The sequence below is a fragment of the Mustela nigripes genome, chromosome 1 (assembly GCF_022355385.1).
Source record: "Mustela nigripes isolate SB6536 chromosome 1, MUSNIG.SB6536, whole genome shotgun sequence".
NCBI lineage: Eukaryota > Metazoa > Chordata > Mammalia > Carnivora > Mustelidae > Mustela > Mustela nigripes.
The window spans coordinates 81264499-81281765 of record NC_081557.1 but is presented as its reverse complement, the minus strand read 5'-3'; the positions used below and the strand labels follow the sequence as shown (position 1 = coordinate 81281765).

At 36.2% G+C, this 17267-nt stretch overlaps 1 protein-coding gene across 3 annotated transcripts in view; it reads right to left on the bottom strand.

Annotated features, from left to right (window-relative positions):
• The window catches only part of ARHGAP32 (Rho GTPase activating protein 32), a 299282-nt gene that overhangs the window by 111459 nt on the left and 170556 nt on the right, over positions 1-17267 (bottom strand). For all 3 annotated transcript variants that reach the window (XM_059413918.1, XM_059413910.1, XM_059413927.1), the window contains one exon: positions 6297-6383. In XM_059413918.1, the coding sequence (XP_059269901.1) occupies positions 6297-6383 (87 nt within the window). The remainder of the gene's footprint in view (positions 1-6296; positions 6384-17267) is intronic.

The following is a 17267-nucleotide window of genomic DNA, read 5'->3' as shown; positions in this document are numbered from 1 at the left end:
AAGAAAAACAAAACAAAACAAAAGCAGACTAATCAAGAAAAAAAGAGGGAAGTCAAGTAAATAAAATCAGAAATGAAAAAAATTACAACTTACAATCCAGAAATACAAAAAATTATTAGACTACTACAATTAGTTAGACAAGTTAGACAAACTACAAAAAATGGATAAATTCCTACAAACATAAAATCTTCCAACACTTCATCAAGAAGAAACAGAATATTTAAACAGACCAATTACGAGTAATGAAATTCAATCAGTAATGGAAAAATTCCCAAGAAACGGAAGTCCATGGCCAGATGGCTTCACAGATGAATTTGAAAAAAAAAAACCATAAAGAAGACCGAATACCTAGCCTTCTCAGCCTGTTCCAAAAAATGGAAGAGGAAGGAATGTTTCCAAGTTCATTCTATGACTCTAGCATTACTGTGATACCAAAACTAGACAAAGACGCTGTAAAGAAAGAAAATTACAGACCAATATCCCTAAAGAATGTAAATGCAAAAATCCTCAACAAAATATTACACAACCAAATTCAACAGCACATTATAAGGATCATACGCCACAATCAAGTGGGATTTGACAGGGATACAAAGATGTTTCAATAGCCACAAATCAATCAATATGATATACTACATTAACAAAATAAATAAAAAACCATATGACCATTTCAATAGATGCAGGAAATGCATTTGATAAAATTTAACATCCATTCACGATAAAAACTCTCAAAAAAGTGGCAACAGAGGGAGCATACCTCAACATAATAAAGGTCATATATAACACTACTACAGAGAACATCATACTCAATGGTGAAAAGCTGAAGGCTGTTGCTTTAAGAACAGTGACGAATCACGAATGCAGTCTCAACCCTTTTATTTAACCAAGTACTGGAAGCCTTTGTCATAGCAATCAGAAAAGAAAAAGAAATAAGAGGAATTTTAATTGCTAAGGAAGAAGTCAAACTGTCATTATCTGCTGCTAACATGCTGCAAATATTTGTAACACTATACATAGGCAACCCTAAGGGCTCCACTGGAAGAAAAACTATTAGAAATAATGGATGAATTCAGTAAAGTTGCAGATATAACATTAATATAAGAAATCGGTTTCATTTCTATATACTAATAACAAACTAGCAGAAAGAGAAATTAAGAAAACAATCCCATTTGCAATTGCATCAAGAATAGTAAAATACCCATGCATAAATTTAATCAAGGAGGTGAAACAGCTCTACTCTGAAAACCAGAGGATATCAATAAAAGAAAGGAAAGAGGACATAAATAAATGTATAGATACACCATGCTCGTGCTTGGAAAATTTAATATTGTTTAAATGTCTATATTACCCAAAGAAATCTAGAGATTCAGTGCAATCCCTATCAAAATAGCAAGAGTATTTTTCATAGAACTAGAACGAAAATTCTAAAATCTGTATGCAACCACAAAACACCCAGCCAAATAACCTTGAAGAAAACCAAAGCTGGAGGTATCATGCATCTAGATTCTAAATGACACTTTCAAGCTATCGTAATCAGAACAGTATAGTACTGGCACGAAAAGAGACAGAACAGAGTAGAGAACCCAGAAATAAACCCATGTGTATATGGTCAATTAATCTATGACAAAGAGCCAAAAACACACATTGGGGAAAGACAGTTGATTTCATAAATGGAAGTATTCTAAAGAATACTGGACAGCTACATGCAAAAGAATGAATATGAACCACTTCCTTATACCATATACAAAAATACACTTAAAATAGATTCAAGACCTAAATGTAAGACCTGAAGCCATAAAACTTCTAAAAGAAAACACAGGCAATAATCACTCTGACATCAGTCTTAGCAATATTTTTTTGGATCTGTCTCCTCAGACAAGGGCAACAAAAACAAATATAAAAAATTGAGACTACAGCACATTAAAAAGCTTTTGCCCAGAGAATGAAACCATTAACAAAATGAAAAGACAACCTCCTAAACGGGAGAAGGTGTTTGTAAGTGATATGTCAGACAAGGGGTTAATATCCAAAACATATAGAGAATAGAGAATTCAAACAACCCAAGACATACACACAGAACAAAAATCTCATTTAAAAAACGGGTATGGGCACAGGACCTGAACAAACATTTTTCCAAAGAAGACATATAGATGGCCATGAGATGCATGAAAAAATGTTCAACATTGCTGATCACAGGGAAATGCAAATAAAAATCACATTAAGAGGTTACTCCCACCTGTCAGAATGGATAATATCAAAAAGACAAGAAATAATGGATAATATCAAAAAGACAAGAAAAGGAGTCCCCTTGTACTGTTGGTGGGCATGTAAATTGGTGGAAACACTATTAAAAATAATATGAGGATTCCTCAAAAGTTTAAAAACAGAAATACCATATGATACAGCAATTCCTCAACGGGCTATTCACCCAAATAAGATGAAACACTAATTCAGAGAGCTATTGTATGCACCACTTCACTGAATCATCTTTACAATAAATGTGACATGAAAGTACTAAGTATCCACTGATGGATGAATGAATAAAGAAGTTATGGAATATAGGTGCATGGAGTATTACTCAGCCAGTAAAAAAGAATGGACTCTTGCCACTTATGACAACACAGATGGACTTAGAAGGTGTTATGCTAAGTGAAGTAAGTAAGACATAGAAAGACAAACACCTTATCATTTCATTTATACGTGGACTCTAAAAAACAAAACAAATAACAAACAAAACAGAAACAGACTCATAAATGCAAAGAACAAACTGATGGTTGCCAGAAGGGAGATATTTGGGGGATGCATGAAATAAGTGAGGGGGATTAAGAGGTACAATCTTCCAGTTATAAAATAAGTAAGTCACAGGGATATGAAGTACAACATAAAGAATAGTCAATAATAGAGTAATAATTATGTATGGTGAGAGATGGTGATCATTTTGTACTGTATGTAAATGTCAAACCACTCTGTTGGTATACCTATAACTCAATATAATATTGTATGTCAACTATACAGTAAATTAAGTAATTAACTAGTATTTACAGAGATTTTAGTAACATGGAAGAATGCTTTATAAATTAAAAATTGTGTAAGGTTATATATATACATATATATATGTGTGTGTGTATATATATATATATGCCTGTATTCAATTATAAAATACAACTATGTAAAACAAAGCAAAAATATGCAAAAAATATAAACGGGCAATCTCAGGACAGTAGTTTCATGGCAACTTTCTTTTTTTTTCTCCACCTCCCATATTTTCCAAAATTTCTAGAAGTATTTTTATCCTAAAAACCCATAAACCCACACTTTTAAATCAGAAAAAAGATACATATATGTCTTCAAATATGTATATATGAATGGTACCTAGACTCTCTCCACTTATGTCATGCAAAGAAATTTGACTGTCACTCTCAATACATTTCTGTAATTCTTTATTAACATTTAGGATATGCTTACACATTTCAGAGTAGCTAATCAGTTATAAATCATATCAGAAAATGACAGAAGAATCGGGGGGAAAAAAAAAAACACTAGACTGAGGTTCAAATCCTGGTCTTTCTCTTTAATTTTACGACCTTGGGGAAGTTATTAACATTCTTGAGTCTTAGATTCATCATCTATAAGATGAAAACTGGACTATTTACCTCACACAATTGTTGAAGGAATGAAATGTTGTACTGTGTGTCATAATATCTGTACACTAGACACATAATCGAAATGCCTACTGAATTTGGATCACTTCAGTATGAAAGACATGGTTTACATTTCTGAATTCACAATTTAACAAGAAATAAAAACCTAAAGGGCAGAGGCAAAAGCAAAATTAAAAGGTTCAAAAATAAGACCTAAAAGAATCAGCAGTACTTAACTTCAAAAAAAAAAAAAAACACAGTTGTTTAAATTGGCCATTTTCTAAGATTGAAGAACAAGAGAAGAGTAGGTTAAATAAAGAGAACTTCAAGGATACTTTAAAAATTAGAAATTAGTAAAAATATGCAATATATGAAAAAATATCAGCAGGTAATGGTGATCGTATCTTATCTGAAGACTAAGTAAGCTATCTCTTAAATCTGTTCTAGATTGTGAATTCCACTGAGATGCAGAAAAAACTGGCAATCAGATCTTTAGCAGTTCCTGCTAAGATTTCATATAAAGTTAGGAAAGTCACATCAGTAATTTGGGCCTCAATTTCCTCATTGGCAAAAAGAGAGGGCTTGATTATAAGTCTATATATTATTAGTTATTAAAAAAATATAGGATTCCAATTTAATATGATTTATGACCAACACATTTGGCAAGGAAACAGAAAATAAGCCATGGGGGTGCCTCAATGATCACTTATAGTACTGCAGAGAAGTGCAATGGCATTATTACATTGCAGTAAATTACTACTTTGATGTAATGAGTACTATACTGAGTAGTCTTAAATTTTTTAAGCAGATTGACAAGATACTTACAACCAGGAAACAGCCTAACTAGCTAGATCACTAATTCATGTAAGTATAATCAAGTGACAATTATACATTCTGACATATGGTTCCAAAATATCATGCTTACCTTTTGAAGGTCACCTAAAAAATAGCATAAATGTTTGTAATATTAGATTTTGCTTATGAGAATAAAACTATTTGCATTGTCAGGTCATATGGAAATTAATAGTGAGAAGAAAGATGCTAAAAGATGTTAGGTTATAGAGGGATTAATTAATTACATGTCAATAATGACATGTCAATCATGTACTGCAGATAAAGAAGATATCATTTATATTTATGTATGAGTAATGGTTCACCAAAATGTATGTGTTATTTTCACTTAAAAATTAAGTCACGATGGGGCACCTGTGGCTCAGTCAGTTAAGTGTCTGCCTTTGGTTGAGGTCATGATCCCAGGGTTCTGGGCTCAAACCCCACACTGGGCTCCCAGCAGAGTAGGAAGCTTGCTTCTCCCTCACCCCCTACTTATGCTTTCTCTCTTCTCTGTGTAAAACAAAATTTTGAAAAAAAAATTAAGTCATGAAAAGAAGCATTTTATGAAATATGACACGACACTTAGTGATTCAGAGCTGCCTACTTCCTCAAAGGAACTGAGATGATACACAATAAAACATACATTAACAATATGAAACTTTGGCCATCTTATTTATAAAATATATAAATAAATATATATATAATTATATATAAATAAATAAAATATAAAACAAAATTTGTACACAAATTTATAAATAAGATGGCCAAAGTTTCATATTTGTATACAATTTCCAAATTGTATACAAATTTATAAATTTTCAATTTCCAATCTCATATTCTGACACCAATAAATAAAAGCACTTAATTCTGAAAAGTTTTCTTTAAAATCACTAACACTAGGAGCTGAGGTATTTCCCATATGAGATGACCATTAAACTTTTCAAGATTATGTAATTTTTAACTTCGGGTACAAGATTAACATTTGGGGGGGGCCCATAAATGCCCCTGACTCTTTCCCAAAGAGAACTAAAAACTTCGCACAAAAGAAAGCTTTTCTCAAAAAACAGTTACTTTATAATCACTAATCAAAACTACACGTAAGGCTTAATTATAGTGAAGTAAGAAAAAGGAACTAAACTACTTACGTGGTGGAGGAAATAGATGACTTCCTCCAAATCTCATTAAGAGAAGTCACGGTAATTATCCTCACAGATGTTCTAACACTAAGAGTCAAGAAACAGCATCTTCCTAAAACATGCACACATGTACACACACTATATCCACTACAGCAAAACTTCCTGCCTGGTAGGAAAGTGAGCATTTCAGGCAGAGACGTTTGCTCTTTTACTGTAAGAGGTGACCAGTAGGTGATTCATTTAATCTTATCATCAATAGAAGATGTATTTCCTTTACTCTTATAAAGAAGAGTTTTCATTTAAGTTTGTAAATTGAGTATCTGTAGGACTGATTCTATTAATTGTTTCAACCCTGAGCACATGCAGAATTGCCATTACGACTGGGAGAAAGAATAAAACGAAACATCTGTGTTGCCATAGTCACTGTTATTTGTCCACAAATGTCTAAAGCCTTAAAAGATTTCTAAAAATGCAGACAGAAGATATACAAGTTACAATACTAAACTGGGCATTCCATGTACTTTTGTAAGAAAACATTTGTCCCTTTTTTAAAGGATACCGTTTATTTTCTTAACCATGGTCATACACAGTCCAATTTCATTTCAATACCATACGAGTCTCTTTCTGTGAATTCTATGAGACACTGTAAAAAATGCATTCAAAGGAATCTACACATCCACAGAAATACCTGACAAGCGATGTGCACGAGGTAGACCAGCTCTTTAGATTCACAGCCGTTTTTCATTACTTCATTCTGTTCTTCTGAAAGTGAGAGCTATGTCAAAAGGGGGGGGGAGAGAAAGTCATGATTAATGAACACAAATAAACGAGGCATTCAGTAACACTTAAACCCTCACACCGACTCACTCTGAGATATGCCTTTCAATGGAACTCTGCTGCTTATGAAGATAAAACAAAGAATTCAGGATGTTTTCAAAAATATGTTTCTAAGTATTGGCTTCATACTTTAAAGTAGCACAACTGCATAACAGCAGTAAATAAAATATGTCCATTCAAGAGAAGGTCTTCACTCCCGAGTTTATTTAGCACATATGTGACAGGATGGCAGTGAGGGCACTGACAGGCAGCATGGGCAAAGTGGGTGAAAGGCAGCTCGGACTCATGCCAGAGATTGGAAACTGGCTTCCCAGAGAACAGTCTGGGCCTGCAGACACGTGTTCCTTTAGACTTCTCATGCGTATCTGAACATCAGATTTTATTTTATTTTCACCTGAACCAGAAGCAAGAATTTAGAAACTGAGTCATTTCATATGAAAAATACAGATTTCTGGCTTCTACTAGAAAATCTGAAATATTAGACCCATATTCTCATCTGAGCAATAACCAGCTGGAACTGAAAAGTGACCAAACCCTTTAAATGAGGTATGTATTCTCCAAACACTTTGACCCCAGTGCCTAGGCTGAATGGTAACTGTCCATCATCATGCTGTTTGCTTTGTTATTTTTTCATGCACTACTCTCTTCTTGCTTTTATATCAGACATCTGTCCCACCTAGGGATGTGAATTTGCCAACTCTGCTCTAGAGACAGAGCTCAGGCTCTAGAACCCTGAGTTCACAATTGTCACTAACTAGCTGTATAATACTGACATACCTACTCAATCTCTCCTTGGGAAAATGAGAATGATTAACAGTACCTATTCTCAAGTTTGTCAGTATCAAATGAGATAATGCACTTAAAGTGTTCACCAAGACGCCTACTACTCTTAAGTGCTTAATGTTACCATCATTATAGTTAGTATTATTAAAAAAAAAGATAAACACATATTTTCTATTTTGAGAGCAGAATGACAGAACTATTTTTAAAAACATTCTGGTATTAAGTAGAAGCTTACAAGATAATGATCATTCTCACACCAACCAAAATAAGCCAGATTAACTACAAAATTATACTTTTAAAAAAAGAATTAGATGAACTAAAAAGGGAAATGAACATTCATGAGACAGAAGAGACCCACGGACATGCTCAGGAGCCTGGTAAAGATGCAGAAGGAAAAAGAACCTGCATTAGACAGGGTAAGGAGAAACCAGCCGAACGCTCAAGACTGTGCATGGACTGGAGTAATGAACGAAAATTCCACAGAAACCTTGTAGCAAAGAGTTAATACCCACCAGACCCCAGGTTATAGGATCAATACAGCCTAGGCTGGGGGAAGAGCAGCAGGAGCCCAGAGAAGGAGGAACCTATGATGTGTGTGGTGTCTCCCCAGCACACTGCAGCTAACCACTGCAGACAGGGAGCAGGTCAAGAAGGCTCAGAGACTGCCTTCTGGGGCATTCAAGAGATTCAACAACTAAAGGCTGGCACAGAAAAGCCAGGAGAAACACCTGAAGGCAACCAGAGCTTCAGAGAGTAAGCAGCAACTCTACACCAAGGTTCACAGTAGGACAGACAGAAGCAAGCTCTGTGTTTGCACAGGAGATTGGGGAAAGGACTGGAGAACAAAGAGAACTAGCAACCAGGCACAAAGAGACAGAGAAAGAGCACATGCTCTCCCTCAGTTCAGAAAACTGGTGGCTCAGCAGTAAAGCACAATGAGATCTTTAGATATCTCACCAATTTTCAATTCCCCTCAATGGAGGTTAAAAAAAAACAAACAAACCAAAAAAAGCCCCACAACTCCTGAATATCCAAACCACAAGGAAGAGTTTCAAATTTTAAAATGGCCGTAAATTCAGAAGAAATGAAGACTAGAAATAAAATCAACCTTCTTAAGAAGAACTAGGGCGAAGGAGAGAGTGAGGAAGAGAAGGAAAAACTTCCCCCAAAAGGCAAAGGTGGAGTGGACGTAACAGAAAGGGAGGATGGTCAGATGGTGTGGACAGTCAAACGGTCTCAATAAAATGGTTGGGGTGGGAGGCAACTCCAAACTCCATTCCCTTCACAGAAAAACCAGCAGTAACTCTCACAAGCAACTTTCTTAGTAATGTAGAATACAGTAGAAAGTTTACAATCAGCATGAGACAATGAATCAAGAAAAATGGTGACTTCTGACTTGCAGGAGAGCTCCGTGGTATTGTTACCCACACTTGCTCCTTCCCTTCCCATCTCAGCAACACTCCTGTCCACAGCAGCCCTAGCGCCCTCTGCTCCTTGCGTCTGGAAGGAGCAGAGACATCATTAATAAACTACTGTATTTGTCTGTTCTGATCTGCCGGGCATTTACATGAAGGGCTGACACAAAGAATACGTTTCTTTTTCACCTAAATTGGAATTCACCCTGGGGGATTTTAAAAAAATAGCATCGTTAAAATATTGTAAAGTGAACTAAAAGTCTTCAGTCACCTGAAGCAAAAGATTATAGCTAAGACATAATATAGATTGCTTAACGTCCAGGAGAAAGAGATGAGAAGAGAGGTTCCTTGGGAAATGAGAGCATTCAAAAGTATGTGTGTATGGTGGGGCATTTAGAAAGCCATGAATATGTTTAGAGTAGGACACACGCACAAAAGACATAAAGATTTCTTAAGCTTTCACCTCTACCCTCCAGGCTAAGACAGAGCTGTAAAAAGCCTGGTTAATTGTTGAATGAGTCTCTTAATACAAAGGAAATGTGCAAAGACTGGCTTATTATTTATTTTCTTTATTTTTTATTTTTAGTTCTGGGCATTCAAGGAATTCCCTAACAAAACACTATCTGAACACAAGTAAAAGAAGAGACATCTGTGAGCACATAGGACACAGAACACAGTCTTTTCAAAAACAGCCTGGAAAAGTCGCTAAAAACACAGACTGCAGCCCTCAAGATCAAAAACAGCATACCTGTGGTAAGAGATAGAATCTGATTTCCATAGTTACCACATTATAATATCCAAATGTCAAGTACGCAACAACAAAATTCACAAAATATACAAAGAAACAGGAACATATGGATAATTCACAAGAAAAAAATAAGAAACCAACACAAGCAATATAAGGACCGAACAGATCTCAAATGTACTATATAAAACACACTCAAAGAGCTCAAAGAACTAAGGGAAACCTGAAAAACAATGTATAAATAAATGAAAATATCAATAAAAAAAAGAAAAAAAGAGAACAAAAAACAAATTTGAGGAATGACTAAAAATTCTAACTAAAGGGATCAACAGCAGATTTGGGCAAGAAGAAGAAACAGCTTACTTAAAGATAGGGTAAGTCAAAATACAGATTTCCCCCACTATCCAAAGGTAGAGCGTTCCTTTGAAACCTTTTAAAAGCCAAAATGGTATGAAGCAAAGCGTATCCTCTACTTTCCAAAAGTCTGCATTATACCACCTTACTTTTATGAAAGACCTCTGTTAGTACCTGTTTTCATTAAGAGAAAGAAATCCCAAAAGGATTTTCACTTTTATCAAAATAGCCATTACTGTACTAACATTAGGTCTACATCAAAGCAAAGTAGTATAACACTAAGTTTCAGAAAGCAGGAGAAACCTGAATACTGTTCAAATAACAGAAAGAGAAAGGAATTTTAAAAAGTAAAATGTTGCTCAGGAACCAGCAGGACACATTCAAAAAGACCAAAACATACATTGTGAAAATCCCAGAAGGAAAGAGAGAAAGACATAAAGAGATTATATGAATAGTGATGTCAAGAAGACGGAAGAATCAGTGAACGCTAGACCACCTCTCCCCACCAAAACAGACATTAGCAACTATCAACACATAAGAATTTGTTTGTGAAAATCCTAGAACTTGGGAGGTGAGGATAACACAAACACTTAAGAGCAAAAAACTGAGAAAAGTCATATTAGAAGGGAAAAAGGAGTAGTTTCGTAATGGCCATCACCCCTTTCCTAGGCCAGCACAGCAACACACTGAAAAGAATTCCCTAGGGCTATGGTTTTTCTTTAGGAAAAAAAAAGAGCCCTAGAGAGATATCTAGCATCCCCAGTGCTGAGGGGTGAACTTCAGGAGGCCCATTTCTGTCTTGCCTCACAGGGAACACTGAAGGAATTGACAGGGGTAGACCACATGGGATCATTTTGTAACAAAGAAAGAGGATGGGGCACAAAGAAACTAGTCAACGAATATTGGTAGTGGACAGGACCCTGCTGGCAACCTTGCCTGATAAGAAAGCCCCACCTGCACCTCTACCCATCTTCAGAGCCAAAATGGTAGGCAGGTCAGCTCAGGGGACACAGTCATCAGTTTTGCCTGGTTGGGGTCTCCAATCAAGAGATCAGCCAACTAGAGAGGGCAGTCAGTGATCTTACCAGACTGCAGGGCCTGGCCTCCAGGCAGCAGCACTCAGATGCAAGACACAGCCTGTGACCCTGCCCACCCTAGGAAACCAGTCAGTGAACACTCTTGATGAGCCACAGCCAGAATCCCTGACCAGGGAGAAAATCCCACCAGTTACCATGCCCAAATACAGCAAAAGATGTGCATATCCTCCATCATCACAGAGACCAGCCTGTGTCCCTGCCCAAAAGCACAGATAGCCTTTAGCCTCCCTTAGTCATAGGGCCCAGCCTGCAGACCCACCAAAATATAAACCCCAGTTTGGCATGACCTGGCCATTCAGTACCAAGTGTGGCACAACTAACCAAGGATGATTACTGAACCCAGCCTGCACCTATGTGCAATCACAGCCCTGCAAGTGGTCCTACCTGATGACAGAGCCAAGCCAGCAATCCACCTGACCTCAAAAGATGTGCGGGGGTTTCATCTATCAGAGACCCCAGCAGCAAACACTATGTACAGATGCAACCAGCTGGCCCTTTCAAACTCACCAGCCATGGTGACTGCTCAAAGTCTTCTCCTGTTAAATGAACCTATAAAAACTGGAAGCAGACACCACTTCCACCAATGTGCAGACAGTGCAAGAACATAACGATCATGACAAATCAGGGAAACATGACATCACCTATGGAATAAATATTTAATAAGGGACCCCCAAAAAGAAAGATCTAGGAGGTAATAGACAAAAAATCCAGAATAATCATCTTTTTAAAATCAGAATAATCATCTTAAAGAAATTTAGTGAAGTACCAAAAAAAAAAAAAAGAGAGAGAGAGAGACAGAGACAGAGACAGACAACTAAACAAACTTAGAGAAGCATTACTTGAACAAAATGGGAAGTTTAAGACGTAGAAATGATTTTCTAAAAACCCAGAAAGCACAGAGCTAAAGAATATAATGACTGCACTGAAAAATTCAATAGAGAACAGCAACAACAGACTCAATCTCAAAGCAGAAGAAATAATCAATGAGCTTAAAGACATAGGTATTTTGAAATTAGTCAGAAAAGCAAAAAGAAAAAGAAATGGAAAAAGAATGAAGAAGGACTACAGAATTTACAGGATATATTAAGTGTAACAATACATGCACTACTGGAGTCCCAAGAGAAGGAGGAAAAGGGGAAAAAATTTATCTGATCTCTTCCCAATTTGAGAAGAGATACGGATATCCAGTTGTGTGAAGCTCAAACATCACCTAACGTATTGAACCCAAAGAGGATTTGACCATGACACACTATAATCAGTCAAAAATCAAGCAAAAAGAATTTCAACAGCAGCAAGAGAAAAGAGACTTTCGTGTACAAAGGAATCCCCATAGCATTATAAGATTTTTCAGCATAAATTTTGCAGACCACGAGAGACTACGATGATATGTTCAAAGTACTGAAAGAAGAAAACGGACAAACAATTCTACTATACACGGTAAGCTGCCCATAAGAAATGAAGGAGAGATGCTTTCCCAGACAAATAACAGCAGAGGGAGATCACTGCTATAACTGCATTACAAGAAATTCTAAAGAGAGTTCTTCAAGCTGAAATGAAAAGATACTAGTAAACAAAGTAAAAACATAAACATATAAAATTTAAGAATAAAGCTAAATGCATAAATTCAAAATCTCTCTTACTGAAAGTGGTATGTAAATCACTTTTTTTAAAAAATTTTATTCATTTATTTGATAGACGAGGTCACAAGTAGGCAGAGAGGCAGACACAGAGAGAGAGGGGGGAGGAAGCAGGCTCCCTGCTGAGCAGAGGCCCAATGAGGGGCTCGATCCCAGGACCCTGAGATCATGACTTGAGCTGAAGGCAGAGGCTTAACCCACTGAGCCACCCAGGCGTACCTGTAAATCACTTTAAACTCTAGTATAAAAGCTGAAAGACAACAATAAATGACTATAGCTACAATAGCCTTTAAATAGATACCAAATATAAAAAGATGTAAGTTGTAATAACAATAACCTAAAATGTGAACTGAAGAAAACCAGTTTTTCTATGCAATCCAACTTAGGTTCATATCAGCTCAAAGCGGGATATCATATGATATTTTATGTAAACTTCATAGTAATCACAAAGAAAAAGTAGAAGAAAGGAAACAAAGTATAAGGCCACAACTACTCAGTAAATCATCAACAAAGATAGCAAGAGTAAGAAGATAACAAAGGAAATATGGATCAAACTGAACAATTAACAAAATGTTCTGAACTATCAATAATTATTTTTTTGGATTGGTTGCTTTATTTAGAACAAAATCTGTAAGGTTAAAGTCAATGAGATCAATGCTATAAGCTTAATGAGCAAATTCTATACCCATGAGAAACAGTTCATAACCTTAAAAAGTGAACAGTTTTCTGTATGAAACGTTCTAAACAAATGTAGTCTCCTAAAACAAGCTTAACAGAAACTGCAATTATTTCAAAGACGATGTCAGAATATCGAAGCAGACGAAGCAGAGTATCACAGAACTACTTACAATCTAGTCAGAAATCAATTTCATAATAAAATAATTAGTAGAGATACAAATTTAAGATAAATCTTTAACCTTCCTATCTACTGTTCTCTATATGTTGTGGCTTGACAGTTAAATACACTTCATTACAAAAACAAAGTAAAAGTACCCTTCATGCTTTAAATTAGCAAAACTCTTTGTCATTAATCTTTTCCCCTTAAAGTTTCTCATTTAGTACTACTATAATTTGCAAGTCAGTTTTTAATTTTAGGCTTTTTAAAAATTAAGGCTGAATGAGAGTAGTTAAGGTTTCTAGTCTTCTAGGTATGGACGAATGCCCAGTTAAAACCAGCCAGGGCAAATGATTCTCTTAGAGATATGCAAGACAGTCTCACCCCTCCTCCCTTCTAACTACTTCATTCCTCATCCTTATGTCCTATTCCCAGTTCACTAACCAAGGGATTAAATTCTCAAGTCTAACTGTTCATTTATTTCACTCACAAGATTATTTTAATTCCAGTATAGTTAACATACAGTGTTATATTAATTTCAGATGTACAATACAGTGATTCAACAATTCTATATATTACTCAGTGCTCATGAAGACAAGTGGACTCTTTTTTTCTTTTTTATTTATTTTCAGCATAACAGTATTCATTATTTTTGCACCACACCCAGTGCTCCATGCAATCTGTGCCCTCTATAATACCCACCACCTGGTACCCCAACCTCCCACCTCCCCCACCCCCGCCACTTCAAACCCCTCAGATTGTTTTTCAGAGTCCATAATCTCTCATGGTTCACCTCCCCTTCCAATATCCCCCAACTCCCTTCTCCTCTCTAACTCCCCATGTCCTCCATGCTATTTGTTATGCTCCACAAATAAGTGAAACCATATGATAATTGACTCTCTCTGCTTGACTTATTTCACTCAGCATCATCTCTTCCAGTCCCGTCCATGTTGCTACAAAAGTTGGGTATTCATCTGTTCTGATGGAGGCATAATACTCCGTAGTGTATATGGACCACATCTTCCTTATCCATTCGTCCATTGAAGGGTATCTTGGTTCATTCCACAGTTTGGCAACTGTGGCCATTGCTGCTATAAACAAGATCCTAGCAAACAGGATCCAACAGCACATTAAAGAGATCGTCCACCATGACCAGGTGGGATTCATCCCTGGGCTACAAGGATATGTTCACCATTCGCAAATCAATCAATGGGATAGAACAAATTAATATGGGAAGAGAGAAGAACCACATGGTCCTCTCAATTGATGCAGAAAAAGCATTTGACAAAATCCAGCATCCGTTCCTAATTAAAATGCTTCAAAGTATAGGGATAGAGGGAACATTCCTGAACTTCATAAAATCTATCTATGAAAGACCACAGCAAATATCATCCTCAATGGGAAAAGCTTGCAGACTTCCGTTGAGATCAGGAACAAGACAAGGATGCCCACTCTCACCACTCTTGTTCAACATAGTATTAGAAGTCCTAGCAACAGCAATCAGACAACAAACAGAAATAAAAGGTATCCAAATTGGCAATGAAGAAGTCAAACTCTCTCTCTTTGCAGATGACATGATTCTTTATATGGAAAACCCAAAAGACAAGTGGACTCTTAATCCCTTTCACCTTTTCAACCAACCACCCACACCTCACTCCTTGCAACCATTAATTTGTTCTCTTGTTAACTTGTTTTTGCTTTGTCTCTCTTTTCTTTCCCCACTCCTTGTTCTTTTGTCTGTTTCTTAAGTTCCAGGTATGAGTGAAATCATATGCTATTTGTCTATGACTGGCTTATTTCACTTAGCATTATTTTTTTATGGTGAAGGAAATTAGATTTAGGCTGCTGGACTCAGTTTAGACTATTCCAATTTTGTTGGCAATAACCAAAGCATCACAGAAGCCAGCCTTGCTCTCCACAAGGTGTTGATCTTGGCCACTTCAATGTCCTAGAGCTTCTTCAAAGCCTATTTGATCTGGTGCTTGTTGGTCTTGACATCTACAATGAACACAAATGTATTGTTGTCTTCTATTTTCTTCATGGCTGACTCAGTAGGCAGGGGGAACTTGATGACTGCAGAGTGATCAAGCTTGTTTCTCCTGTGGGCATTCTTTCGAGGATATTTGGGCTGCCTTTGGAGATGGAGTGTCTTGGGTCATTGGAATGTAGGCAATGTGTGGATCTTCTTTTGTATGACTGTGGACACCCTTCAGCACTGCTGTCTTGGCCATCAAAGCTTCTGTTTTGGCTTCAGCTTTGGGAGGGGCTTCCTTCTTGGCCTTTGGCACCATCTTCATTAAAGGGATTTCTTCACTTAGCATTATACTGACTAGATAAATCCATGTTGTTGCCAATGGCAAGATTTCATCTTTTTTATGGCTGAATTATATTCCATTGTATACACCACACCTTCTTTATCCATTCATCTATAGATGGACATGGGCTGCTTCTATAATTTGGCCATTGTAAATAATGCTGCAATAAATATGGGGGTGAACATATCCCTTCAAATTAGTGTTTTCCTATTCTTTGAATAAATACCCAGGACTGTGATTAGTGGATCATAGGTTAGATCTATTTTTAATTTTTTGAGGAACCTCCATACTGTCTTCCCCAATGCTGTACCAATTTGTATTCCCACCACCAGTACAGACAGGTTCTTTTTTCTCCACATCCTTGTCAACACTTATTTCTTCAGTTTTTTATGTTAGCCATTCTGACAGATGTGAAGTGATATTACGCTTTTGATTTGCATTTCCCTGCTGATGAGTGATGCTGAGCATATTTCCATATATCTGTTGGCCATCTGGATGTCGTCTTTGAAGAAATCTCTGTTCAAGTCTTCTATTTTTAACTAGATTACTTGGGGCTTTTGGTGCTGAGTTCTGTTAGTTCTGTATATATTCTGAATACTAACACTTTATTGGATATGTCATTTGCAAATATTTTCTCCTATTCAGTAGACTGTCTTTTAGTATTGTTGGTTGTTTCCTTTGCTTTGCAAAATTTTGCTGTGCAAAATTTTTATATATTCCCAGTATCTTATTTTTTATTTTGTTTTCCTTGCCTCCAGATACATATCAAGAAAGATGTTGTTACAGCTGATGTCAGAGAAATTACTACTTGTGCTCTCTTCAAGGATTTTTATGGTTTCAGGTCTCACATTTAGGTCCTTAATTCATCTTACATTTGTGTTTCTGTATGATGAAAGGAAGTGGTCCAGTTTCATTCTTTTCCCTGTAGCTGTCCAGTGTTCCCAAACCAATCTGTTGAAGGGACTTTTTTTCCCCCATTGCCTATTCTTGCCATCTTCACTGAAGAGTACTTGACCACATAATTGTGGGTTTATTTCTGGACTTTCTATTCTGTTCCATTGATCTTTGTGTCTCTTTTTGTACCAGTACTATACTGTTTTGATTAGTAGAGCTTGAAGTGTGGAATTGTGATACTTTCAGTTTTTTCTAAGATTGCTTTGGTTATTCAGTGTCTTTGGCAGTTTCACACAAACTTTAAACTTGTTTGTGCTAGTTCTGTGAAAAATGCTGTTGGTATTTTGATAGGATTTGCATTAAATATTTATAATCTTTCTAGTACTATATACATTTTAAAGTATTTTTTCTTTCAATACATGAGCATGAAATGTCTTTCCATTCTTTGTTTTGTCATCAATTTCTTTCATCAATGTTTTATAGTCTTCCAGAGTATAGGTCTTTCACTTCCTTGGTTAAGTTTATTCCAAGGTATTTTGTTATCTTTGGTGCAACTGTAAATGGGATTGTTTTCTTATTTTCTCTTTCTGTTGCTTCATTATTACTGTGTAGAAATTCAACAGATTTCTGTACATTGATCTTGTATTCTGCAACTTTAATGAATTCATTGATTAGTTCTATTAGTATTTTCACTCTTTCATCTCAAAGAGTGAAAGTTTTACCTCTTCCTTACAAATTTCAATGCCT